Raw genomic sequence first — 24,655 nt, 5'->3', positions numbered from 1 at the left:
TGATTTGAATAAGAGACTGGAATATGAATAGGAGAGGGCCTGAATAGAAGGATCAATAATAAAAAAAACAATACATTTGTAGCCTTACATAGCATTTCTTTCTTAGAAGGGAGTCAGCAACGCCCATTTGAAAGCCGCAAAGAGTCAGAAGAAAAAGGCAAATAACTATAAAACTATAAAAAATAAATAATGAAAACCAATTGAAAAGTTGTTTAGAATTGGCCCTTCTATAACATAATAAATGTTACCGTAAAGGTGAACCACCCCTTTAATTAATATGTTCTTGATTGTTTCCTTTTGCTAATTCTGCGTTTCTAATGGGCCTCTCATCTCAGGGTAAATACCTAACCGGTCATCCCTGGTAACACCAAATTATTCAGTCAGAGAACTAAACTTTGAGTGAAATGTAACAAAAACTTGCCAAGATGGTGACATTGCTGAACCAATGGATGTAGCGTCACTCACTGTTTTCAGATGCCTCTTACTCCTCAGTTATTTTCCTTTCTGAAAATGACTGTAGAGATTCTCAACAAATTGAAATCGTTGTCTATTTCTAATATGTTTCATATTTGTTATCATCGTTTCACTGTAAAGGCATTTTAACCCTGGATTTCTATGGGAAAACTGAAGTCTTATATATGATCTGAGTGTACTGAGTTAAAGAGAGAATCTCAGCTTATAGAAATCTTTGCCAAGGTTAATTCTCTGATAACTGTTTAACATTAAAATCCTTATCTACTGATTGTGACAGATTGGGCCGGCCTGGAGTTGATTGCCATTGCCACCATGACAGTGGGGCAGCTGTACTGCATCTACAATTTCTAATTAATGAGGTAAGTGTCATTCAGATGTTTGTTTACCCCCTTAAAAACAGTTGATGTAATGGGCTTAGACAGAAATATATTCTTCTGCATAACAAAAATGCTGTAAGAAGTGCGTCATTTTATAATGAAAGTATGCAGTTTATAGCAGAAGCACAATGTTAATGGCATTAATGTTTGCCATATTAGGTTTGAATATTCTGCTACCCAGTGTACTCCTCCCCGCACATATTGCCACATTGCCCCACACACGCTGGGAAGGGGGTAAACTGGCTGGTTTCCTAGGGCCTGGCAGTAGAAGAAATTTATTAAGGTTTTACAGGTCCTGTTCAATGGAGATCTTATGCTTCTTATTTTCTGCTCCTTTCCCACCTAAGAAATCTTTAGTGGGTGCACATGTAAAGAACCACTTTGCCATTTTTGGGTGGGAAAGTTGATCATTTTATACTCCCTGATGGTTGGGCAATTTGTAAAATGATTTGAAACACTATCAGATATTATATTGATTGACTTTACAATTGATACATAAAGGGGCAGATTTACCTAGGGTCGAATATCGAGGGTTAATTAACCCTCGATATTCGACCGTCAAAGTAACATCCTTCGACTTCGAATATCGAAGTCGAAGGATTTTGCGCTATTCCTACGATCGAATGATTGAAGGAATAATCGTTTGATCGAACGATTAAATCCTTCGAATCGAACGTTTCGAAGGATTTTAATCCATCGATCAAAGGATATTCCTTCGATCAGAAAATTGTTAGGAAGCCTATGGGGACCTTCCCCATAAGCTAACATTGGCCTCGGTAGGTTTTAGGTGGCGAACTAGGGGGTCGAAGAATTTTTTAAAAAGACAGTACTTCGACGATCGAATGGTCGAATAGTCGAACGATTTTTAGTTCGAATCGTTCGATTCGAAGTCGAAGGTCGTAGTCGAAGGTCGAAGTAGCCCATTCAAGGGTCGAAGTAGCCATATTCGACCATTCGAAATTCAAACTATTTTTCCTCTATTCCTTCACTCGAGCTAAGTAAATGGGCCCCAAAATGTATTAAAGTGTATAGGAGAACCTGAATTGAGCAGGGAACAAAAAGCATGGTGTGTATACAGGCCAAAGATTGTGTCAGGCAGAAGTCATTGGAATCTGTATCCAGGCAAATCAGGTAGAATTCAAAGCTGTGAACAGATATAAGTCACAAACTGGGCAGGAATAAAGCTAATGGGAGCCTTCAAACATCAGTGAGCTCATCAGCTTTTGCAAAGAGGAAGATTTATGTGGATTTAGTTAGTGCCAAGGAGTTGCATGTAGCACCAAGGTTCTCACAAATGCTCACCTATTGGGGAGGGCTTGAAGGGATACTGTCATGGAAAAACATGTTTTTTTTTTCAGAACACATCAGCTAATAGTGCTACTCCAGCAGACTTCTGGATTCGGTTCGGCCAGGCAGAAAGATTTGGCCGAATCTGAATCTTGCTTAAATTCCTCACATTTCCTTTGCCCCTGAATCAAGTGGCCTAGACAATTACCAAGCTGTTTGTTTCTTTAGCAGCGCTATGAAAAGATAAGGTGAAATATGGCAAATATATTGGACTCTTTGTCAGGAATGACTCAATATTTAATATTTCTTCAACAGCTTAATAGTACATAGGTTATGTAAAATGTATGGTTGTTTAATTTGTTGAACCCGGAACTAAATAAAAAACATTTTGAATGAAAAAAAAAGTACTGATGATGTGCTATTTGTAATATTATTATTAAAGATAAAGTAAAAAATACTGTAAATAGTGTAAATACTGCAAATATATACAGTTACATGACTGTTTTGTTTTCAAATGCCATAAAAGCTGTTATGTACAGATTTTCACACAGTTTGGGAGTCATTTTTAGGCAGATTTAGAGTTTAAGTTTCACCCCAAGTAGCTCTGGGAGGGGGTCACTGACCCTGCACTCTTCTAGATTGATCCATTAGTTGCTAAAATTCTTATGTTTGTCCCTGCTGAGCAGAATCCCTGAGTTTCATTAAAGGGGTTGTTCACCATCAAATACATTCCACTTTAATTGGTTTCAGATTGTTTTTTGCAAATAGTTTCTATTTTCTATTTATAATCGTTTTTCTAATATTAAAGTGTAAAGTTGAATTTTTCACCTTCTAGAGCAGCTTTGGGCGGGGGGGGGGGTCCTTTGCGAAAGATTCTGCCGAATACCGAACCGAATCCAAACCCTAATTTGCATATACAAATTAAGGGTGGGAAGGGGAAAACATTTTTTACTTCTTGTTTTGTGACAAAAAGTCACGTGATTTCCCTCCCCACCCCTAATTTACATATGCAAATTAGGATTCGGTTCGGCCAGGCAGAAAGATTTGGCCGAATCTGAATCTTGCTTAAATTCCTCACATTTCCTTTGCCCCTGAATCAAGTGGCCTAGACAATTACCAAGCTGTTTGTTTCTTTAGCAGCGCTATGAAAAGATAAGGTGAAATATGGCAAATATATTGGCCTTTAATGTGAAATTGTGTGTATATAAAAACAGAGACTCTTTGTCAGGAATGACTCAATATTTAATATTTCTTCAACAGCTTAATAGTACATAGGTTATGTAAAATGTATGGTTGTTTAATTTGTTGAACCCGGAACTAAATAAAAAACATTTTGAATGAAAAAAAAGTACTGATGATGTGCTATTTGTAATATTATTATTAAAGATAAAGTAAAAATACTGTAAATAGTGTAAATACTGCAAATATATACAGTTACATGACTGTTTTGTTTTCAAATGCCATAAAAGCTGTTATGTACAGATTTTCACACAGTTTGGGAGTCATTTTTACGCAGATTTAGAGTTTAAGTTTCACCCCAAGTAGCTCTGGGAGGGGGTCACTGACCCTGCACTCTTCTAGATTGATCCATTAGTTGCTAAAATTCTTATGTTTGTCCCTGCTGAGCAGAATCCCTGAGTTTCATTAAAGGGGTTGTTCACCATCAAATACATTCCACTTTAATTGGTTTCAGATTGTTTTTTGCAAATAGTTTCTATTTTCTATTTATAATCGTTTTTCTAATATTAAAGTGTAAAGTTGAATTTTTCACCTTCTAGAGCAGCTTTGGGCGGGGGGGGGGTCACCGACTCTTTAACTGTTCTAAATTGATACATTTAATTGATACGTTTCCTATCTTTGTGGTTTACGGGCAATAATCCGAAAAAAACGAGATTACATTTTCGTGAAAAAGTACAATTCTAAGATACTTTCCAGTGCACAGCTATTTAGTATTTTTAAGGCTTTGGTCCTACTGTGACAAATGGTTACCATTTAAAATCTCCTATCATAAACATTGTTGCAAAAACCAGGCACAGAGAATAAAAGTGGATAAACCATAACTGCTTTCATTAGCAATTACATTTACACATAACTGTAAAACCATTAAAAATTGTTAATGAACGTTTATTTGGAAAGATGCTTCAAATTACATTTCTTTCATTATACAACATGTAAGAGTTAAGCTTTAAGTACATTTAAGGTAGGGATGCACCGAATCCACTTTTTTGGATTCGGCCGAACGCCCGAATCCTTTGCGAAAGATTCTGCCGAATACCGAACCGAATCCAAACCCTAATTTGCATATACAAATTAAGGGTGGGAAGGGGAAAACATTTTTTACTTCTTGTTTTGTGACAAAAAGTCACGTGATTTCCCTCCCCACCCCTAATTTACATATGCAAATTAGGATTCGGTTCGGCCAGGCAGAAAGATTTGGCCGAATCTGAATCTTGCTTAAAAAGGCCGAATCCCGAACCGAATCCTGGATTCGGTGCATCCCTAATTTAAGGGCAGATTTATCAAGGGTCGAATTGAAAGATCTAATTTTTGAATCCAAATTTTAAGTGTACTTCAACTAGGGAATAGTCCAAATTCTAATCAAATTTGAAAAAAATTCGAAAATTCGAATATCGAAATTTATCATGTACTATCTCTTTAAAAATAGGACTTTGACTATTCACCATCGAAAACCTGCCGAATTGCTGTTTTAGCCTATGGGGGACCTCCTAGAACCAATTTGGAGTCATTTGGTGGACTTTGAAAAATCTATGTTTTTTTAAAAAAAATTTTAATCGAATTTGATTGAATACATTCCTAATTTGATTTGAACGATCGCATACACCCTATTCAACCGAAGTTAAAAATTTCGGTTGGTCTTTTTTAATTCGAATTTCGATGTGATGGGAGTTTAAAATAAGTCCTATCAACTTGAATGTCAACGCTTGATACATCTGCCCCTTAATGACATAGAAATACCTGTTTGTTTTTTATTTAAGGTCTGTTTATTTTTGTGGTGCTTTATGTACATGAATTGAGAAATCACTGTTAAGGAACAGTAAATCCCTTTGTTTAATATAAGTGCAATGTATAGGACTTGTGCTCAAAAAACTAGCAAATGCAAGGCTTATGTGAAACAGGCGAGGAGTGTTTATATGTATACAGAGCCGGCCTTCTTTGCAGTGGATTATCATTATATTGTATAATTATATATTATATCCAAAATGACACCTATGCTAGATTCCTTCAGTGGGTCCGGTACCCGCAAAAACCTGCGGTACCCTGTGGGTTGCAGGCAGAAGTTTCAGGAGCGGATATAGAAGCAGGTTGGCGGTTCTCCGGGTTTGCGGGTCGTGGGTCGGGTCACGGGTCTTCTCAATAGCGAGTTTTACTTTTTTTCTGATCACGCCTACGTCCAATGATGTCACTTTCTGCTTAGGATGACAGCATTTCATGTTTTACTCCTTTTTTTCTGATTACGCCACATTCTAATGATGTCACTTCCGGGTTACAATGACAGCACTTCCTGTTTCTTTATAGTCAGAGGGTCTTGGATTGGGTTGAGGATAAGGTACTTGCAGGTCGGGTCGGGTAGCGGGTCCAAGCGGGTAAGTATGCGGGTTGCAGGTCGCGGGTCAGGTTCGGATTGAACAAATTGGCTCTGTACAGGACTCTATGCATTAGAATGAACCCCCCTGGCTGGTTAAGGTCTATTTATTTTATGGTTGCTCCAGTAGATCACATAAGTAGAAATACTTACTCCACCGTCTCCATTTTCCCTTAGAGGACAATATTTCCAAATACCCAAATAGTAGAACCTGCAGCATTTATATTCTTCCTTTCTAAGAAGGCATCCAACCCTTGTTTGAAACTTGCCTGCATTATTCATGAATGTGGCATTTCAGCAATCCTTCAGATATTATCCTTTGTTCTGATGTCAAGCTTAAAGGTCTCTCCTTCTCTTACTAAATCTACATTACAATTGTAATAATTTAATTAAATAAAATTTTGGCTCCATACAAGACAAAAAGAGTGCTTTTCTAAAAAAAAACTTACATTATTCAAAGTCCACCAATAGACTCCAAATAGGTTCTAGGAGGTCCCCCATAGGCTAAAACAGCAATTCCGCATGGTCGAATTTTTAAAGAGACAGTACATGATACATTTCTTTCAAATTCTAATCAAATTTGGACTATTCCCTAGTCGAAGTACACAAAAAATAGCTCGAAATTCGAATTTTCTGAATTTGAAAATTCACCTCGACCCTTGATAAATCTGCCCCAGTGTGTCTGCAGCTGGCGTAACTCAGTATCGCTTAATGGGGAACTATCGCGAAAATGAAAATTTAATATAAGCTTCATCATATTGAAATAAGAAACTACAACTACAAGAAGTACAATCAATTAAATATTCTGCATTGTTTCTGAAATAATCAAGTTTATCTTCACTAACCTTCTCTCAGCATCTGTTTCTCTTCATTCTCTCTTTATACAGAAGTTGGGTGTCAGATGAATGATCCATTATATCTTATAGGGGGATCCATTTGCCTAGAAGATGCATTAGAGCTCACCAGACATCATGTCTCTCTACATGCAGAATTTGTGCAAAAGGCAGTTATTTTGTTAGATTTTGTTTGTACTGGAATCAATTCTTTGAGTGAACTCTAATACATCTGCCAGGAAAGGGAGCCCTCCCTATAAGATATATTGGATCATTCATCTGACACCCAACTGCTGCATGAAGACAGAATGAAGAAAAACAAATGCTGAGAGAAGGTTAGTGAAGATTATTTCAGAAACAATGCATTATATTTAATTGACTGTATTTATAACGTTTCTTATTTCAATGTGATGAAGTTTATATTAAATTAAATTTATATAAAAACTACGGAGAGTAGTTGGTGGTCCCTGTAAAGCCCAATGTCTTATCTGACCCTCCTGCTCTATGGGCCTCATTTATATCCCTTGTTCATCTATCCGCACGCTCCAATGTCATTCATGATAAAAACTATTTTAGCACCTATTCAGCTTGTTGATGTTTTTGTTTTGCTTTGGCTTTGGTTTATACAGTTTTTCCGCCTGTAAAACTCTGTTTTTGTATTACTATGTAACATAGGAATCCAGCTCTGCACTGGCAAACTTTTGCTAAGGTGGAAAGCTACCTCGAATTCCTTTGGCACCTCATTCACTAGAATTAACATACCGCAGTCCCTAGGGGCAGATTTACTAAAGGGCGAAGTGACTAACACTGGCGACGATTTGCCAGCATTACCACTTTCAGGCACTTTGCCGATTTACTGTCGGGCGCAGGCGTAACTTCGCTAGTGAAAAAGACAGATGCTAGCAGTCATTCACACTCTATCACCAGGCGAATTTTCGTTCTGGCTAATGGACATTACTCCGCAAATGTGGATTTTACTGAACGTTACCTCTTTTGCCAGACTTGCTTTCGCCAGCTCAGACCAGGCAAAGTGCATTGGATTTCATAGATCTTCCCCAATCTTACATCATATTTTTCGTGGAAAAAGTTTCTAAGTCCCAAAAAACGCTGGCGTCTTTTACTTATTCAGAGTGATAGCCTGCAAAAGTCCTTACATTTTTTTTTGGGGTAACCAGGTTACCCCATACATTTTCTAACATATGGAACAATAACTATACAGTGGGCTCATGTGTAGGGCATTATAACAACTCTATTTTCTTTATTAAGGTTCCCTGGACTTTTGTAATGTAATGTATTTGCTGCAACATATATGTCCATTCAACTTTAAATTTCCCATCATATGCAAATTAGCCTGAGTGAAGACCGCTAACGAAGTTGCGCTATGCAGAATTGAACACTAGCGCATCTTTTCTTTGATTGCCGAAGTAACCCTAGTGAAAATTCGCCAGCCTTCGGCGACCCAGACGCAACTTCGCATTTTATTAAATTAGTGTTGAATTTATACCTGGCGAAGCGTTGCGCTGGCTGTGAAGCCATCACAGGCGAATTTTTGCCGTTTGGTAAATTTACCCCCTAGAATTCACATCCACTGGATCTTAGTATCCAGAATTCTCAGGACCGGAGTTTTACAGATAATGGATCGTTCCCTAATTTGGATCTTCATATCTTGTCTACTAGAAATCATGTAAACATTAATCAAACCCAAAAGACTGGTTTTGCTTCCAATAAGGATTAATTATATTTTAGTTGGGATCAAGTACAAGCTACTGTTTTATTATTACAGAGAAAAAGAAAATAAATTTGGATTATTTGGATAACATGGAGTCTATGGGGCAAATTCACTTAACGACGAATCGCCTAATGCTAGCGTGAATACGCCAGTGCAGCACATTTTCGTTAATTCGCCTATTCACTAACGAACGCTGGTGTAAATTCGCTAGTGTTACTTCGCACCCTTAGGCCTGGCGAATTTGCACAATGGACGTAACTACGCAAATTCACTAACGCGCAAATTATTCTGAACGCTACCTTTCACGCCAGACTTCCTTCGCCACTTCTGATCAGGCGAAGTGCAATAGAGTAGATAGGGATTGCTTCAAAAAAAGTCCCAAAAAACGCTGGTGTTTTTTCATTTTTTATGGGTGATAGGCTGAAAAAGATTGAAATTTTTTTGGGGCTACCCTCCTTCCCCCCTACATTTCCTAACTCATAGCACCTTAACTATACAGTGGGCACATGTGTAGGGCAAAATAAAAATTGTATTTGCTGTTTTGAAGGTTTCCCAGGCTTGTGTAGTGATGCTACATATACCTCCATTGTAACTTTAATTTGGCGCCGTATGCAAATTAACCATCGCTAGCGTAACTTTGCTTTGCTTGGCGAATTAACGCTAGCGTAACTTCGCAACCTTACTCTACCCCTGAGCGCAACTTCGGATTGTAGTGAATTTGCGTAGCGCTGGCGAAAATACGCCTGGCGAAGTGCGGTGAAGCGGACGCTGGCGCAATAACGAATCTTAGTGAATGGGAGGTGATCTTTCTGTAATTCAAAGCTTTCTAGATAATGAAATTCTGGATAACGGATCCCATGCCTGTACTGCGTGACTAAGAAAGGTTTTGCTTTTATTTCTCGTATCTTATGATTTTTTTTTTATTTGTCTGCAGTTCGACTCTCTTGTTTTACTGAAAACTCCCTGCTTTTTATAAACTCACTCTGAAAAATGTCAGGCAGATACACACAGCAGTTTTTCATTAGTGTGTTGCTAAAGAGCGGGGAATTGTGCTTAAGGGGCTCTTCTGCCTACACTGCTGTTTTATTGCTTCCAAAAATATTTTCCTTACGTTGCCCAACACATTCTGATATCCCAAGGCGTTGTGTTTCACCTGATTGATTCAAATGTATATTCTCTGATGTATTATGTAGATTTTCTTGAAAATCTAGGTGCAGATTTTAGAGTGATAATAAAGGAGACGTCGGTACAGTATACAGTAAATATTGTAACATACCCTTTTAGTCTTCAAAACCAAATGCAGCATTCCATTAGAATACATACATGAGGGCCAATCACAGGTGGTTTATGGCATAATTGGAGGATCAGAAAACCCAAGGACCTGGCCTTGCCTGTCACCTTCTTTAAGACGGAGTCAAAGAGTAAAAGCAGCTCACTGCTGCTGATTGAATTTTTCCAAGGAAACCGTATCAATGCATTTCTGTCTGTAATCTGAAGTGCTTTAGTGCCAGAGACAATTTGTCAACTGACTTCAAGGGTCACACTGCTAATAATGTCTACAGTGCTTTTATAGAAACGGGAAGTTTACGTGTACAGCATGTCTGTTTACTGGAAAATGATTTTTTTTTTTACAGATTACCTAAAGTCTGAGTGATGATTGAACAGCAGCCAATAGCCAATTCCTTCCTGCACTCTCAGGAATTAAAGGAACAGTAACATCAAAAAATGAAAGTGTTTTTAAATAATTAATAAATAATTTAGTGTTGCCATGCACTGGTAAAACTGGGATGTTTGCTTCAGAAAGATTATTATAATTTATATAAACAAGCTGCTGTGTAGCCACGGAGGCAGCTATTCAAGCACAATACAAATAGTAGATAACAGATAAGCTATCTATTATCTGCTGTGTATCATGTGCCTTTTCTCCCTTTTCAGCTTTGAATGGCTGCCCCCATGGCTACACAGCAGCTTGTTTATATAAATTATAGTAGTACTTATCTGTTATCTACTGTGTATCCTGTGCTTGAATGGCTGCCCCCATGGCTACACAGCAGCTTGTTTATATAAACTATAGTAGTACTTATCTGTTATCTACTGTGTATTCTGTGCTTGAATGGCTGCCCCCATGGCTACACAGCAGCTTGTTTATATAAACTATAGTAGTACTTATCTGTTATCTTACGTGGATCCTGTGCTTGAATGGCTGCCCCCATGGCTACACAGCAGCTTATTTATATAAACTATAGTAGTACTTATCTGTTATCTTACATGTATCCTGTGCTTGCATGGCTGCCCCCATGGCTACACAGCAGCTTCTTTTAAAAAACTATAGTAGTACTCATCTGTAATCTACTGTGTATCCTGTGCTTGAATGGCTGCCCCCATGGCTACACAGCAGCTTGTTTATGTAAACTATAGTAGTACTTATCTGTTATCTGTGTGTATCTTGTGCTTGAATGGCTGCCCCCATGGCTATACAGCAGCTTGTTATAAAACTATAGTAGAGTTGCTGAAGTAAACACACCAGTTGTACCAGTGCATGCCAACAGTGCATTATATTTTAATTAATTGAATGTGCTTTCATTTGTTGGTGTTACTGTTTCTTTAACTGCAGACATGGAGAACAACACGGTGTGCCCCAAAACTAACCTGGATGGAATTTATATTTTATTGGATTATTCTTTCATATTAGTATATGCCATTGAGTAGCAGTAAATTCCTGATTACCTTTGTACAATAGGATTTCTGCCATAGAATATAGCATTGAGTAGTCTCAGAATGTATTGTATGTCTCTAAGCTCATATTTAAGAGGTCTCAGGCAGAGATTTAGCCTTTACTCCACTTTCAGCAGCAGTGTTTTTTTTCAATAGAGACCTAGCAGTGCGCAATGGGGCAAATTTACTTACCTCCGATATTGCGCCAGCGACGGCTTCACTGACATCGCAACACTTCGGCAGGCGTAGATTTGCCCGGACAACGCTAATTCATGAAAATCCGAAGTTGCATCCAGGGTTCCGAACGCTTGCGAAGTTGCGTTAGCGATAATACGATAAGCAGTTCGAAGTTACGCTAGCGTTGCCTAATAAGCATACGGCGTGAAGTTAAAGTACAATGGACGTATATGTTGCAGCAAATACATTACACTACACAAGTCAGGGAACCTTAAAAAATAAAATAGAGTTGTTATATTGCCCTACACATGAGCCCAGTGTATAGTTTATGTGCCCAATTGATAGGAAATGTAGGGGGGAACGAGGGAACCCCAAAAAAAATCTACGCTCTTTTGCAGCCTATCACCCTGTAAAAAGGAAAAGACGCCAGCGTTTTTTGGGACTTAGAAAAATTTTAAACTTTTTTTTGTGGAACTCCTATCTACTCTATTGCACTTTGCCTGGTCTGAGGTGGCAAAGGCAAGTCTGGCGTTACAGTGCGAAGTAGCGCTAGAGTCTATCTCCTTCACTAGCGAATATACACCAGCACCCCTTAGTAAATCTGCAAAGTTCCGAAATGACATCACGCTGGCGATTTTTAGTAAATTTGCCCCATAATGTCTTCTCCATATATATGACATTTCTAATATGAGGGGGCGAGAAAAAGAATTTCCCATGTATACTTCTGTCGTTCAATATTAAGTGCTATTGGCAAGATGGGAAGAAGCGGTTCTTTTTATTCCAGATCCCCCGGGCAAACTCATTGGTCAGCTGAGCTGTCTGTGCTAGTTGGGAACATACCTAGAAGTTATATTACATTATATTTGGATCGACTCACTTTGTTCTGCCTCATTTGACCCTTATGCTCAGTGATCTTCAGGCTAAAACACATATTACAAAGCTTGTTTCTGCTCATTCTTGTGAAAAGAACTAATATTCTTTAGTTAGAGCAATTTTCCAGTCTGTTATTATTTTATTGCCTGTAGATGTTACTTTAGACTATATTGAGGGTCATGTCAGGCTAGCAAATTGATTTCTTTTCATAAATTCTAAGAAAGGTTGCTTCAAATTATAATTAGTAGTGAGGTAGCATCACATTTAAAATGGCACATAAGGTCACATGTCACAGCACCAGGGGCCCCTTGTTTTACAATCCCTTTCCTTATGCTCCCGTTCACAATATAACAGATAACCAAGCCTTCTCTTTAGTCTGTCTAATACAGTTGTACCATGTGATGTTAATAATGTGTCCTGAAACTGAAAGTGTCGGTGTCACACTGGTGTTCATCGTTTCTTAACCTTTGTAGAACAAAACCTACATAAAGTCTAGGGGGCTAATTCACTAAATGGCGAATTTTTACCTATGAAGGTTTCGCCACACTTTGCACCACTTCACCAGGTGCAAATACGCTCCTACTATGCTAATCCACTAAAATGCAAAGTTGCGTCTCAGCAGCCAAACGCTGGTGAATTTTCGATAGCATTAATTCGTCAGTGATAGCATTTCACATTGCACTTTTGCCAACGTTAATTTCTGCCTAGAAAAACTTCGTTAGTACACATGCGTTTAGGTCAATTTGAATAGGGAGAGTACATATAGGTCATATAGAGCAGGGGTCCCCAACCGACGGGCCGTGGCCCAGAACCGGGCTGTGGACACTCTTGCACTGGGCCGTCGAGCCCAGCCCAATAAAACGAGGTGTGCCGAATTGGACACTGGCATGTCCAAACTTGATGCCAACCCCCGTCTACCCCACCCCAGACCCCTGCCACCCCACCCTGACCCCGCCAAACCCGCCTCTGACCCGCCGACCCCAACCGCACCCCTGGTCCTTGCAAAAATAAAAAATAAAAATTTTGCACCGGTCCCCGGTCCAAAAGAGGTTGTGATTGCCGAATTGTCGTCTACGCCTGTTAGTAAATTGATGATGTCCCTGCAGATGAGATTTCTGGCGAACTTTCCTAGCGACGGCCACTTCGCCCTTTAGTAAAACTGCCCCTAGAAATCAGCTAAACATGCCAATTTTTGGTTTTGTTCACAGATGTGGAATGTATTTATTTATCTCAAATTTGAATATGCAAACTAAGATTCTGATTCAGGTTAGTATTTTGCTGAGTATTCAAGCCAAACATTGTGGATATATCCCTAAAACGTAAATATTTTCTAGGAAAAAACATTTAAAGGAGAAGGAAAACTACCGAGGCAGTTTATTTCCAATTGATTAGCCATAATAGTACAAGCTATAACACTATATTTATTCTGCAGAATGATTTACAATACCTGATTTAATACCTGATTAAACAGCTCTGTTTGTTTAGTATAGCAGCTGCCACATTAGCTTGGTGTGACATCACTTCCTCCCTGAGTCTCTCCCTGCTCACTCATAGCTCTGGGCTCAGATTACAGCAGGGAGGGGGGGAAGGGAGAGAGGAGCTAACTGAGCATGCTCAAGCCCTAGCCCTGGAGGTTTGTGCTGAAAACAGGAAGTCTGATGCAGAAGCCCTTGTGTACACAATAGAAGGAAAAAAATGGTGTGTTTCTTTTGACAGAGAACTCAGAGCAGCATTACTTTGAGGGTTTACTGGCGTATATATATATAGACCTGTCTGATAAAGCTTACTTAATTTTAGCCTTTCCTTCTCCTTTAACATAGTCTATATTGAGTCCCATCCTAATTTAAAGATGGTTTCTTTAGTTAATTGTTCTGTTCTTTGCGTTATCTGCTAATTTACTTCCCGTTCCTGATCATTTATAAATAGTAAAATTGCCCAGAGCTTATATGATGCAGATGATTTGTCTATTTACATTGCATGCAAATTGCACTGATCCGGCTGTTTGAGGGATCTCCAAGAAGAAATGGAGGAATGAGTGTCATTAAGTTCAGCTTTGTGCTCTCTGATGGTTCCATTGAACATTCTAGTAAATAAAAAATAATAATTTCACTGGCCAAATTACACGGTATATGACCAGTCCCATTAGGGGTCATTTCTGAACTCCTAGGTAGGAGATCCTGACAGTTTTTGCACTTAACACACATAGACACATTGCACAATTGCCCCAGGGGCAAACATAGGCATCCATCTCGCATCCTGTATCTGTCCCTTAAAGGGGACGTAAAGTAAAAAAATTCAATTCCTTTAACGGGTCCACTGTCTAAAAATAAACCTATCGTCAATATACTTCCATTATAAATTATGTACCTTTTTCATAATAATCATTATTTTCTGCACTCCAGCTCCTTCTTCTCTCTATGCGCATGGACTTCAACCTGCATGAATTCCTCAGCACGGTCGGGATGGCCCATGGCTGCTTTACCTCAAAACAATCTCCCCTCCTCCAAGTTTTGTACTGTCAGGGAAAGCGTGTGGAGTTGTCATGGAGATAAGCTTTAGGAACGAAAAGATAAATTAACCCGAAGTATCTATTATAATCTTGAAGTAAAGCAGCCACGGGCCTGTGTTGAGGAATTCATGCAGGCTGAAGTCAGTGCGGATAGAGAGAAAAAGGAGCTGGAAATCATGATTTTTATGAAAAAGGTACAGAATTCTTAATGGAAGTATACTGACGATAGGTTTATTTTTAGACAGTGGACCCGTTAAAGGAATTTCATTTTTTGACTTTACATCCCTTTGAAGGGATACTGTTATGGGAAAACATGTTTTTTTTCAAAACACATCGTTAATAGTGCTGCTCCAGCAGAAATCTGCACTGAAATCCATATTTCAAAAGAGCAAACAGATTTTTTAATATTTAATTTTGAAATCTGACATTGGGCTAGACATTTTTCCCAGCTGCCTCCAGTCATGGGACTTGTGCTCTGATAAACTTCAGTCACTCTTTACTGCTGAACTGCAAGTTGGAGTGATTCCCCCCACCCCCAGCAGCCTAACAACAGAACAATGTGAAGGTAATCAGATAGCAGCTCCCTAACACAAGATAACAGCTCCCTGGTAGATCTAAAAACAACCCTCAATAGTAAAAGCCAAGTCCCACTGAGACTGATTCAGTTACATTAAGTAGGAGAAATAACAGCCTGCCAGAAAGTAGTTCCATCCTAAAGTGCAGGCACCCGTCACATGACTGGGGCAGCTGGGAAACTGACAATATGTCTAGCCCCATGTCAGATTTCAAAATTAAATATAAAAAAATCTGTTTGCTCTTTTGAGAATTGGATTTCATTGCAGAAGTCTGCTGGAGCAGCACTATTAACTGACGCGTTTTGAAAAAAACATGTTTTCACATGACTGTATCCCTTTAGCTTGCAATTCAACTTAGGAAGCAAATTTCAGTTTGCATCCTTTTATTGGTTGGATCTAATTTGTAAGTTCACAGACGTTTATGAGAGGTGGGATGGAGATTTGTTGGCAGCAATGTCTAGATTGGAAAACCAACTTCAGTATTTATTTATTGTATGCCATGAATTAAGAAAGGTGTGTAAGTATTTAAGGGTACTATGAAGGTATAAAAGTAACACCATATCAGTATCAGAAATTGCAGCATTGCAAGAGGGACTTACAGTCTGAACAAATAGAGAATATTCCTGTAAAATCACAATGATTTATGGGCTATTAATAAATATAGTTACCGTGCTTAAAGTTATTTCTTTTCTCGTGTTTTAATGTAGGGTGCCTTGGTTAGTGCGTGTGCAGATGAGACGCTTCATTTGTGGAACCTGAGGCAGAAACGACCGGCTGTCCTTCATTCACTTAAATTTAATAAGGAACGGTAAGAAATGGAATGCTATCAAATAGAAATGCAAATTCCTGTCATTGTATAATAGACACAACTTGTATTTGGCAGTGGTTTGTATGTTTTATTACTCCACACTGACTCGTATTTATAAAATCTCCTCTGCCAATCATTTTCACAAGAGCAGCTGAGACATGATCATTTTTAAAGTGCAGAGATTAAAGCTCGACAGCACACTGTGCCAGACACAATGCAACTTTGGTGACAACGGGAAATCTGCTTAAATAAGGCAGTTTTGAATAAAAACAAGAGATTTTGAAGCCATTATTCCTACAAACTTTAAGGTTTCATTGTATAGTGTCATAGGCAAGGATGTTGTCTGAGGGACCCAATAAACAAGGGCTGTCCAGCTGGAGACCCATGGGTCAGATGTGTATAGATTTGTATGGCCTGCAGACTACTCAGGAATTCTTTGGATGACCACATAATTTTATAATATTCTGGCCACTTAACATATGGTATAGTGGATAATATTGATGTGTCTTTCGACCCGCACTCGGCCCTAACCTGTTGTTCCCAACTGTCCGAACACAACCCAGCAAATCACCTGTATTTATAGACACACACCCTATTTGCTCATCTCTGATGTCATAAAGGGAGCAGGGTAAAGCAAGTGCCTATACTATACCGGCTGCTGAAGCCTGAAGCAGGACATTGTAAGGGAGGGATGGGTGGAAAGAAAAGTTCTGCTCAGACTCGCCCATGACCTGCCGTGATCACTAGTCACTAACTGATTCACATTATAAAAATAGATAAACAGCATTATAGTAGTACAGATAAGGTGCCGTTGGAAACAATAGTAAAAAAAGGGTTGGCATAGGTAGGTTTTGTGTTTAAGTGGGTGTTTACTTCATAGAGTCTCTAGATACTGAGCCCTCAAACCCCTGGGTAACTATCTTTACCCCTGGGCAGTCCTCTTTACTTTTGGGCAGCTCTTTACCCCTGGGCAGTCCTCTTTACTTCTGGGCAGCTCTCTTTACCCCTGGGTAGTCCTCTTTACTTCTGGGCAGCTCTCTATACTCTGTACATTCAGCAGCTGCTTTGACTTACACTTGGTACACTCTGCTTCTTGCACATCTTTACATTAAGTTTTTCTAAACAACCTGAAAATAATCCATTTTATGGTAAATGTCATCTACATGTGCCCACCACCAGCAGCTTTTTCTGTACCCTGGATTATGGAAAACAGCAAGGTGTCCTATAACTACTCAGATAATGCACATAGAATATGAGAAATATACAATGTGGGAAGATTGGTTTGTGCAGAACAGAGACAGGGACACAAAAATGCAGTAAAAATAGGATTTGGGCTTTAATTTATTCACAGGTTGTTTCTCATTTTGTGGCATCAGAATATATAACAGTTTATCTTACAGCTGAGAATGTAATTTACCTGACTACCCCAGGGCCTTTCCCAGAAACTGGTCCAGCACAAGGTTAGCACCATGTTTCATTTCAGAGATCAACTTCAGCCAGGACACACAGCCTATTTCCAAGTCAGCGTCACTGCTGCACGTTCCCAAAAGAAGGCCATTCTCCAGGCACAGTCACATGCCCCTTGGAACTATCTCTCAAGCGTTGAACCCTTGGCAATCCTTTTTTTGTCTCAAACCCAGGCCCTACAAGTACCTTGGTTCTCTTTCAGTCTTCCTTTCACGCACTGGGAACATCCAGAACCCCTTTTAGGTTCAGGGCACATGGAGTGTTTACTCTGCTGCCTTCAGTATCCTCTGTTTTTGTTTTTTTGTTTTTTTGTTTTTGCAGCCCTACAAAAGAGTATCCACTCTCTTAGGCACATCAGCAAAACTGCACTGGCAACTTCCACCTTCACTTGGCTACATGAAGCAGAGCCACAGAAGGATCAGCCCAAAAAGGGGAATGCAGGCTTTCATGACAATCCTAACTCTGCTCCACTTCATGTAGCTACGTGGAGGCCGACGCAGCGGGGGAGCTTCATCCTGGCCCCACCACAGCTAGTTACACTACTGCTCATTTACAATTGTGGAGCAATATGCCTTGTTTTTTCCTCTTTGTACCTTTTATAAAACATGTAATTAAAGCAAGCATAGTTGTTTATTGATTGATTTAATGGAAAAAAATGCCCTTGTATTCCAGGATCACATGTTGCCATATTGGGTTAAATACTGGGCTCCCAGTGCAAGGCACACAGGGCAGTTACAACAGCCACTTTGCACTCCAGCAATTGGTTACACCTGAACCATTGGTAAATGACAAGTCAGAGTCATAAATGTTGTAAAACCTTAATATCCTGAATGCAGGTTTACTGTGGATGCAGGAAAATCTGTAATCTATGATTTATATGGTTCCTAACTGATTTACAGTGTCGAGACTGCTGAGAAGGATTATATATATATTAATCATGCAGAGTTGTAAAGCTTTTCTTGCCCGTTGTTTGCTTGCCTCTCTTCAACTTTCTCGGTGATGATTCACTGTGTTTTATACAAACCAATCATCATGAAACCAATCAGTTGTAGAGCTCTTCTCACAGATGAAAACCTGGGCCCTGCCATTTCTGGGAGATATTTTCTTCAAGTGTTTTTCAGTTCCAAACATCATTCGTACATCTGTAGCACGGAAATGTCTTTGGTTGCAGCCCAGGGGAAACATTGTCTGGCTGCGACACCTGCTGATAAAGCACTTCTGCAACTAATACACTTTTAACCTTTTTTCCAATCATTTCTAAGCACGAAACCTTGCGAAGAAATTGTGTCCCAGAATGAGCAGACACGCATATATATATGCTGAGAAACATTTTCTAATAAAGTTTTAACAACTTCCTGAAAAGCCACTCAGAAGTTTAAAGAGCAAAAACGTATCTCTGTACAACAGAAATCTAGAGACATGGGGAAGTGCAATGGAGCTGTGTGTCAGTGGATCAGAATAGCCATGGTACCCTTCACCTCCCCACAGCTATTTAATTGCAGTTTGGGGGTCCCAGACTGTTGGTCTGTCCCACTAGTGGAGCCCAGCTGAGATTTGGGAAAATGCAAATGGACTTATGGGTGAAACGGCAAAATTTTGATATACAGGTATGGGACCTGTTACCCAGAATGCTCGGGACCTGAGGGTTTTCCAGATAACAGATCTCTATGTAATATGGATCTTCATACCTTAAGGGGCCGATTCACCAAGGGTCGAATATCGAGGGTTATTTAACCCTCGATATTCGACTGGGAATTAAAATCCTTTGACTTCGAATATCGAAGTCGAAGGATTTTAGCGCAAATAGTTCGATCGTTCGATCGAAGGAATAATCCTTTGATCGAACGATTAAATCCTTCGAATTGAACGATTCGAAGGATTTTAATCCAACGATCGAAGGATTATCCTTCGACCAAAAAAACTTAGGCAAGCCTATGGGGACCTTCCCCATAGGCTAACATTGAGTTTGGTAGCTTTTAGATGGCGAACTAGGGGGTCGAAGTTTTTTCTTAAAAAGACAGTACTTCGACCATCGAATGGTCGAATAGTCGAACGATTTTTAGTTCGAATCCTTTGATTCGAAGTCTAAGGTCGAAGTAGCCCAAAAAACACTTTGAATTTCGAAGTTTTTTTACTTCGAATCCTTCACTTGAAGTTAGTGAATCGGCCCCTAAGTCTACCAGAAAATCATGTAAACATTAAATAAACCCAATAGGCTAGTTCTACTTCCAATAAGGATTCATTATATCTTAGTTTGGATCAAGTACATGGTACTGCTTTACTATTACTGAGAAAAAGGAAATCATTTTTAAAAATGTGGATTATTTGATTATAATGGAGTCAGGAGATGACCCTACCTATCAGAGCTTTCTAGATAATGAGTTTCCAGACAATGGATCCCATACCTGTATCTGTTATCTTGTATAGATTTGGCTGCAATAAATATATTCAGGGAAGCAACCAAGCATTCATCCTTATTAGCTTTGATTAACACCCTTTTGCAATTCCTAAGTCTGGGCACGTCTGATGCACAGGGTATACTGTTGCAGAGTATCATGCTGTCTTTTACTGGCTTTTTATTTCCATTCTAACCAGGCCAGGCTCCACTACATGTCTCACTAAAGTCATACAGTAGGACCCACATTTTAAATTTTTTAGGGGACCAGGAAAAAATGATGTAAAATCTGTGAAAATGTAAAATCAGGGAAATGTGTTAAAGTAACCTTTTCTTTAACTAAAAGGATATAAGCACATGAGTCAGTTTTACTTTGAGATACAATAATTACTGTGTTAATACCGAGGGTTAAGCATTGCAGTGTTAATGTTACACTATGGGGGCAAGTGCAAGGCCTCTCTGTCAGTCACATACACAACCTAAAGCAATAAGTGATTGGTGCAGGACTGAATAAGGGGCAGACTCATTGGAATTGACCATTTACAGGCAGAACCATGGCAAAGTATACATGTGGTTAGTATTATAAACGTCTTTATTTCACAAATAATAACATTCATAGAGGGAAAAAAGCAGTTTTTGGGAACATCAGGATAAAATTGTTATGTAAAATCTGGGAAAACATGACTTAAAATCAGGGAAATGCACCCTAGGCTTATCTTTGTGCTCAGACTCCCCCTCTCACTCCAATGGTAGTGCTCTGGATCTCATATTTACCAGACTCTGTTCAACCTCCAATTTTACTAACTCCCCATTTCCCCTCTCTGATCACAATATGCTCACATTTCAACTCTCACTAACTCCCTCCTCACCCCCTGCTATTCCCCAAACACGTACTTACCGTGACTTGCAAGCTGTAGTCGTGTCACATCTCTCTTCTTCCTTTGACTCTCTTCACTCTAATATCTCAGCCATCTCATGTCCTAATGTGGCTACCTCTGTCTACTATAGTACTCTCACCACTGCCCTAAATGAGCTTGCTCCTATAAAAACTAAACGTTCTCGACCCAAACCACTTCAACCTTGGCATACTGCTCATACAAAAGCGCTCCAAAGACATTCACGTGCACTTGAGCGTCGCTGGCGCAAATCCCGTTCAGAATCAGACTTTTGGAGCTACAAATCCGCCCTGCGCTCCTTTAACACCAGCCTCTTCCAAGCCAAACAAACATACTTTACTTCACTCATTAACTCCCTTTCTAAAAAACCAGCACAACTTTTCTCCACCTTTAACACTCTCCTTTCCCCTTCTCCACCCCCTCCATGCACATCTGTCTCTGCTCAAGATATTGCTGAGCACTTCAAAAACAAAATTGACACTATCAGAAGGGACATTACACTACTCAACCCCCCTAGACTTCCACCACCCTCCCTCCACACTGCCCAGTCTCTCCTGTGCTCCTTCACCCCTGTCACCGATGAGGAAGTCTCAAAGCTTCTGGCCTCCTCTCACCTTACCACCTGCCCGCTTGATCCAATTCCCTCGAAACTTCTCCACAATACCAATCCTTGTCTAATCAAAGCCTTAACCCACCTATTTAATCTTTTGCTCTCAACTGGACTGTTTCCTTCTCAACTAAAACATGCTCTTGTCACCCCCATTCTGAAAAAACCCTCTCTTGATCCCTCCAATCTTGACAACCTCCGACCTATCTCTCTGCTACCTTTCATCTCTAAACTACTTGAGCGCCTAGTCTACAACCGACTTACCTCATTCCTCTCTGACAATAACCTGCTGGACCCCCTACAATCTGGTTTTAAGCCACAACACTCCACGGAAACTGCCCTGACTCGACTAACTAATGACCTTTTAACCGCTAAAGCCAACAATCATTTCTCACTACTAATACTGCTTGACCTCTCAGCCGCATTTGACACTGTAGATCACCCTCTCCTCCTCCAGTCCCTCCAGTCGCTTGGCCTTCGTGACACAGCCCTGTCCTGGTTCTCTTCTTACATCACCAATCGTTCCTTCAGTGTCTCCTACAATGTAGAGATGTCGCGAACTGTTCGCCGGCGAACTTGTTCGCGCGAACATCGGGTGTTCGCGCTCGCCGGAAGTTCGCGAACGTCGCGCGACGTTCGCCATTTTGGGTTCGCCATTGTTGGCGCTTTTTTTTGCCCTCTCACCCCAGACCAGCAGGTACATGGCAGCCAATCAGGAAGCTCTCCCCTGGACCACTCCCCTTCCCTATAAAAACCGAAGCCCTGCAGCGTTTTTTCACTCTGCCTGTGTGTGCTGAAGAGATAGTGTAGGGAGAGAGCTGCTGCCTGTTAGTGATTTCAGGGACAGTTGAAAGTTTGCTGGCTAGTAATCGTTTTGATACTGCTCTGTTATTGGAGGGACAGAAGTCTGCAGGGGTTTGAGGGACATTTAAGCTTAGGTAGCTTTGCTGGCTAGTAATCTACCTTCTACTGCAGTGCTCTGTATGTAGCTGCAGTGGGCAGCTGTCCTGCTTCTGATCTCATCTGCTGACTGCTGCAATAACAGTAGTCCTTGTAAGGACTGCTTTTATTTATTTTTTTGTTGTTTTACTACTACTACTACTACTACTACTATAAGAGCCCAGTGCTATTAGTCTAGCAGTGTTGGGGAGTGGGACTGGTGTGCTAATCTGCTGCTCCTAGTAGTTCAGCAGCACCAACTTTAATTTTTTTTTTTAATATTCATTTTTTTTTTATTTTACTTTTTTTTATTTTACTACCGCTGTAGTAGTGTATAAGTTGACCTTTTAGGCATTATTTGCCCTGTAGGCATTATTTGCACACTGTTTTCTTCAACCCGCCATCGAGCTGTGTGACCTTGTTCCCATTCTGTCTAAATATCCATAATATTACCGTCTCCAGAAAAAACACCAAACAATGCCTACAAGGTCAACGTATGGCAGTTGTTTAAAGAGAACAGTAGATTACTAGCCAGCAAAGCTACCTAAGCTAAAATGTCCCTCAAATCCCTGCAGACTTCTGTCCCTCCAATACAGAGCAGTATCAAGCAGATTACTAGCCAGCAAACTTACTATCATCTGTCCCTGAAATCACTAACAGCTCTCCCCCTACACTATCTCTTCCAAGCACACACAGGCAGATTTTTCAGATACATTTTTGCCCTTGATCCCCCTCTGGCATGCCACTGTCCAGGTCGTTGCACCCTTTAAACAACTTTAAAATCATTTTTCTGGCCAGAAATGTCTTTTCTAGATGTTAAAGTTCGCCTTCCCATTGAAGTCTATGGGGTTCGCGAACCGTTCGCGAACCGCTCGCGTTTTTGCGCAAGTTCGCGAATATGTTCGCGAACTTTTTTTCCGACGTTCGCTACATCCCTACTACAATGGAGTATCATCTTCTCCCCTACCTCTTTCTGTTGGAGTTCCTCAAGGCTCTGTCCTGGGACCATTACTATTCTCCCTCTATACTTCCTCCCTTGGCAAATTAATAAATTCATATGGTTTCCACTACCACCTCTATGCTGACGATACTCAGATCTATCTCTCATCTCCTGATCTCAACCCAGAACTCCTAACTCGCGTCTCCTCCTGCCTGTCCGCTATCTCTACCTGGATGTCGCAACGCTACCTTAAATTAAACCTCTCTAAAACTGAAATGGTTCTCTTTCCTCCAAGAAACACCAGTAGCATCCCCGAAGTATCCATCATAGTTAACAATTCCACTATCACCCCCTCTCCCCAGGCCCGGTGCCTTGGGGTTATCCTAGATTCTGCCCTGTCATTCACTCCTCATATCCAGTCACTTATTAAATCATGTCACTTCCACCTAAGGAACATATCCAAAATACGATCATTTATCACCCAAGACGCTGCCAAAATTCTTATTCACTCTCTCATCATATCGCGTCTAGACTACTGTAACTCTCTTTTAATTGGCCTCCCCCTCCAGAGACTGTCACCTCTCCAGTCCATAATGAACACTGCTGCGAGGCTCATACACCTCAGCAACCGCTCATCCTCTGCCTCGCCATTCTGTCAATCCCTGCACTGGCTTCCGTTACCTTTCAGAATCAAATTCAAATTAATGACACTGACTTTCAAAGCACTTCACAACTCTGCTCCACCCTACATCTCTGAACTCATCTCTATATACTCACCCACTCGCTTACTAAGCTCCTCTACTGACCTGCTACTCAACTCTTCTCTTATTACCTCCTCACATGCTCGCATTCAAGACTTTGGAAGGGCTGCACCCCTCCTCTGGAACGCTCTCCCACGATCTGTCCGACTTTCTCCCAACCTTTCTGCTTTCAAAAAATCTCTGAAAACGCACTTCTTTCGAGAAGCCTACCCTCACTCTGCTTAACTACCAAACGCAACACCACATACAACACCACATTTCTCACCCACTTACTTCGATCTTGCCGACTCCCACACCTTGTGTATTACTCCCTTCCCTTTAGACTGTATGCCTATGCATAGGGCCTTCCTCACCTCTTTGTACCTGTATTGATTGTGATGTTTGTTACTCCATATATTCTATGTATGTAATTCATGTGATGTAGTTGTATAATCACAGTTACTTTACAGTGCTACGCAATATGTTGGTGCTATATAAATACATGTTAATAATAATGATAATAATAATTGAAATGCATTATAAATTTGTGGGACCACAAATATAAAATGCATGCATGGGAAACATAAAGGGGTGGTTGTTTTCAGATAGATCACCACAAATAACGACTTTTTCCAATGACTTTCTATTTTCTATGTGTGACCGTTTTTCTAATATTGAAGTATAAAGTGTCATATTTCACCTTATGAAGC

The 24,655-nt window shown here is 40.1% G+C and overlaps 1 protein-coding gene across 5 annotated transcripts in view; it reads left to right on the top strand.

The window, feature by feature from the left end:
- Positions 1-24,655, top strand: part of LOC108709287 (syntaxin-binding protein 5-like) — a 151,914-nt gene that overhangs the window by 31,793 nt on the left and 95,466 nt on the right. For all 5 annotated transcript variants that reach the window (XM_041583517.1, XM_041583516.1, XM_041583518.1 and 2 more), the window contains exons 3-4: positions 752-833; positions 15,861-15,961. In XM_041583517.1, coding sequence (XP_041439451.1) covers positions 752-833; positions 15,861-15,961 — 183 coding nt within the window. The remainder of the gene's footprint in view (positions 1-751; positions 834-15,860; positions 15,962-24,655) is intronic.

Source organism: Xenopus laevis, chromosome 2S, assembly GCF_017654675.1.
Source record: "Xenopus laevis strain J_2021 chromosome 2S, Xenopus_laevis_v10.1, whole genome shotgun sequence".
NCBI classification, from domain to species: Eukaryota; Metazoa; Chordata; class Amphibia; order Anura; family Pipidae; genus Xenopus; species Xenopus laevis.
This window is presented reverse-complemented; position numbering and strand designations above follow the sequence as displayed.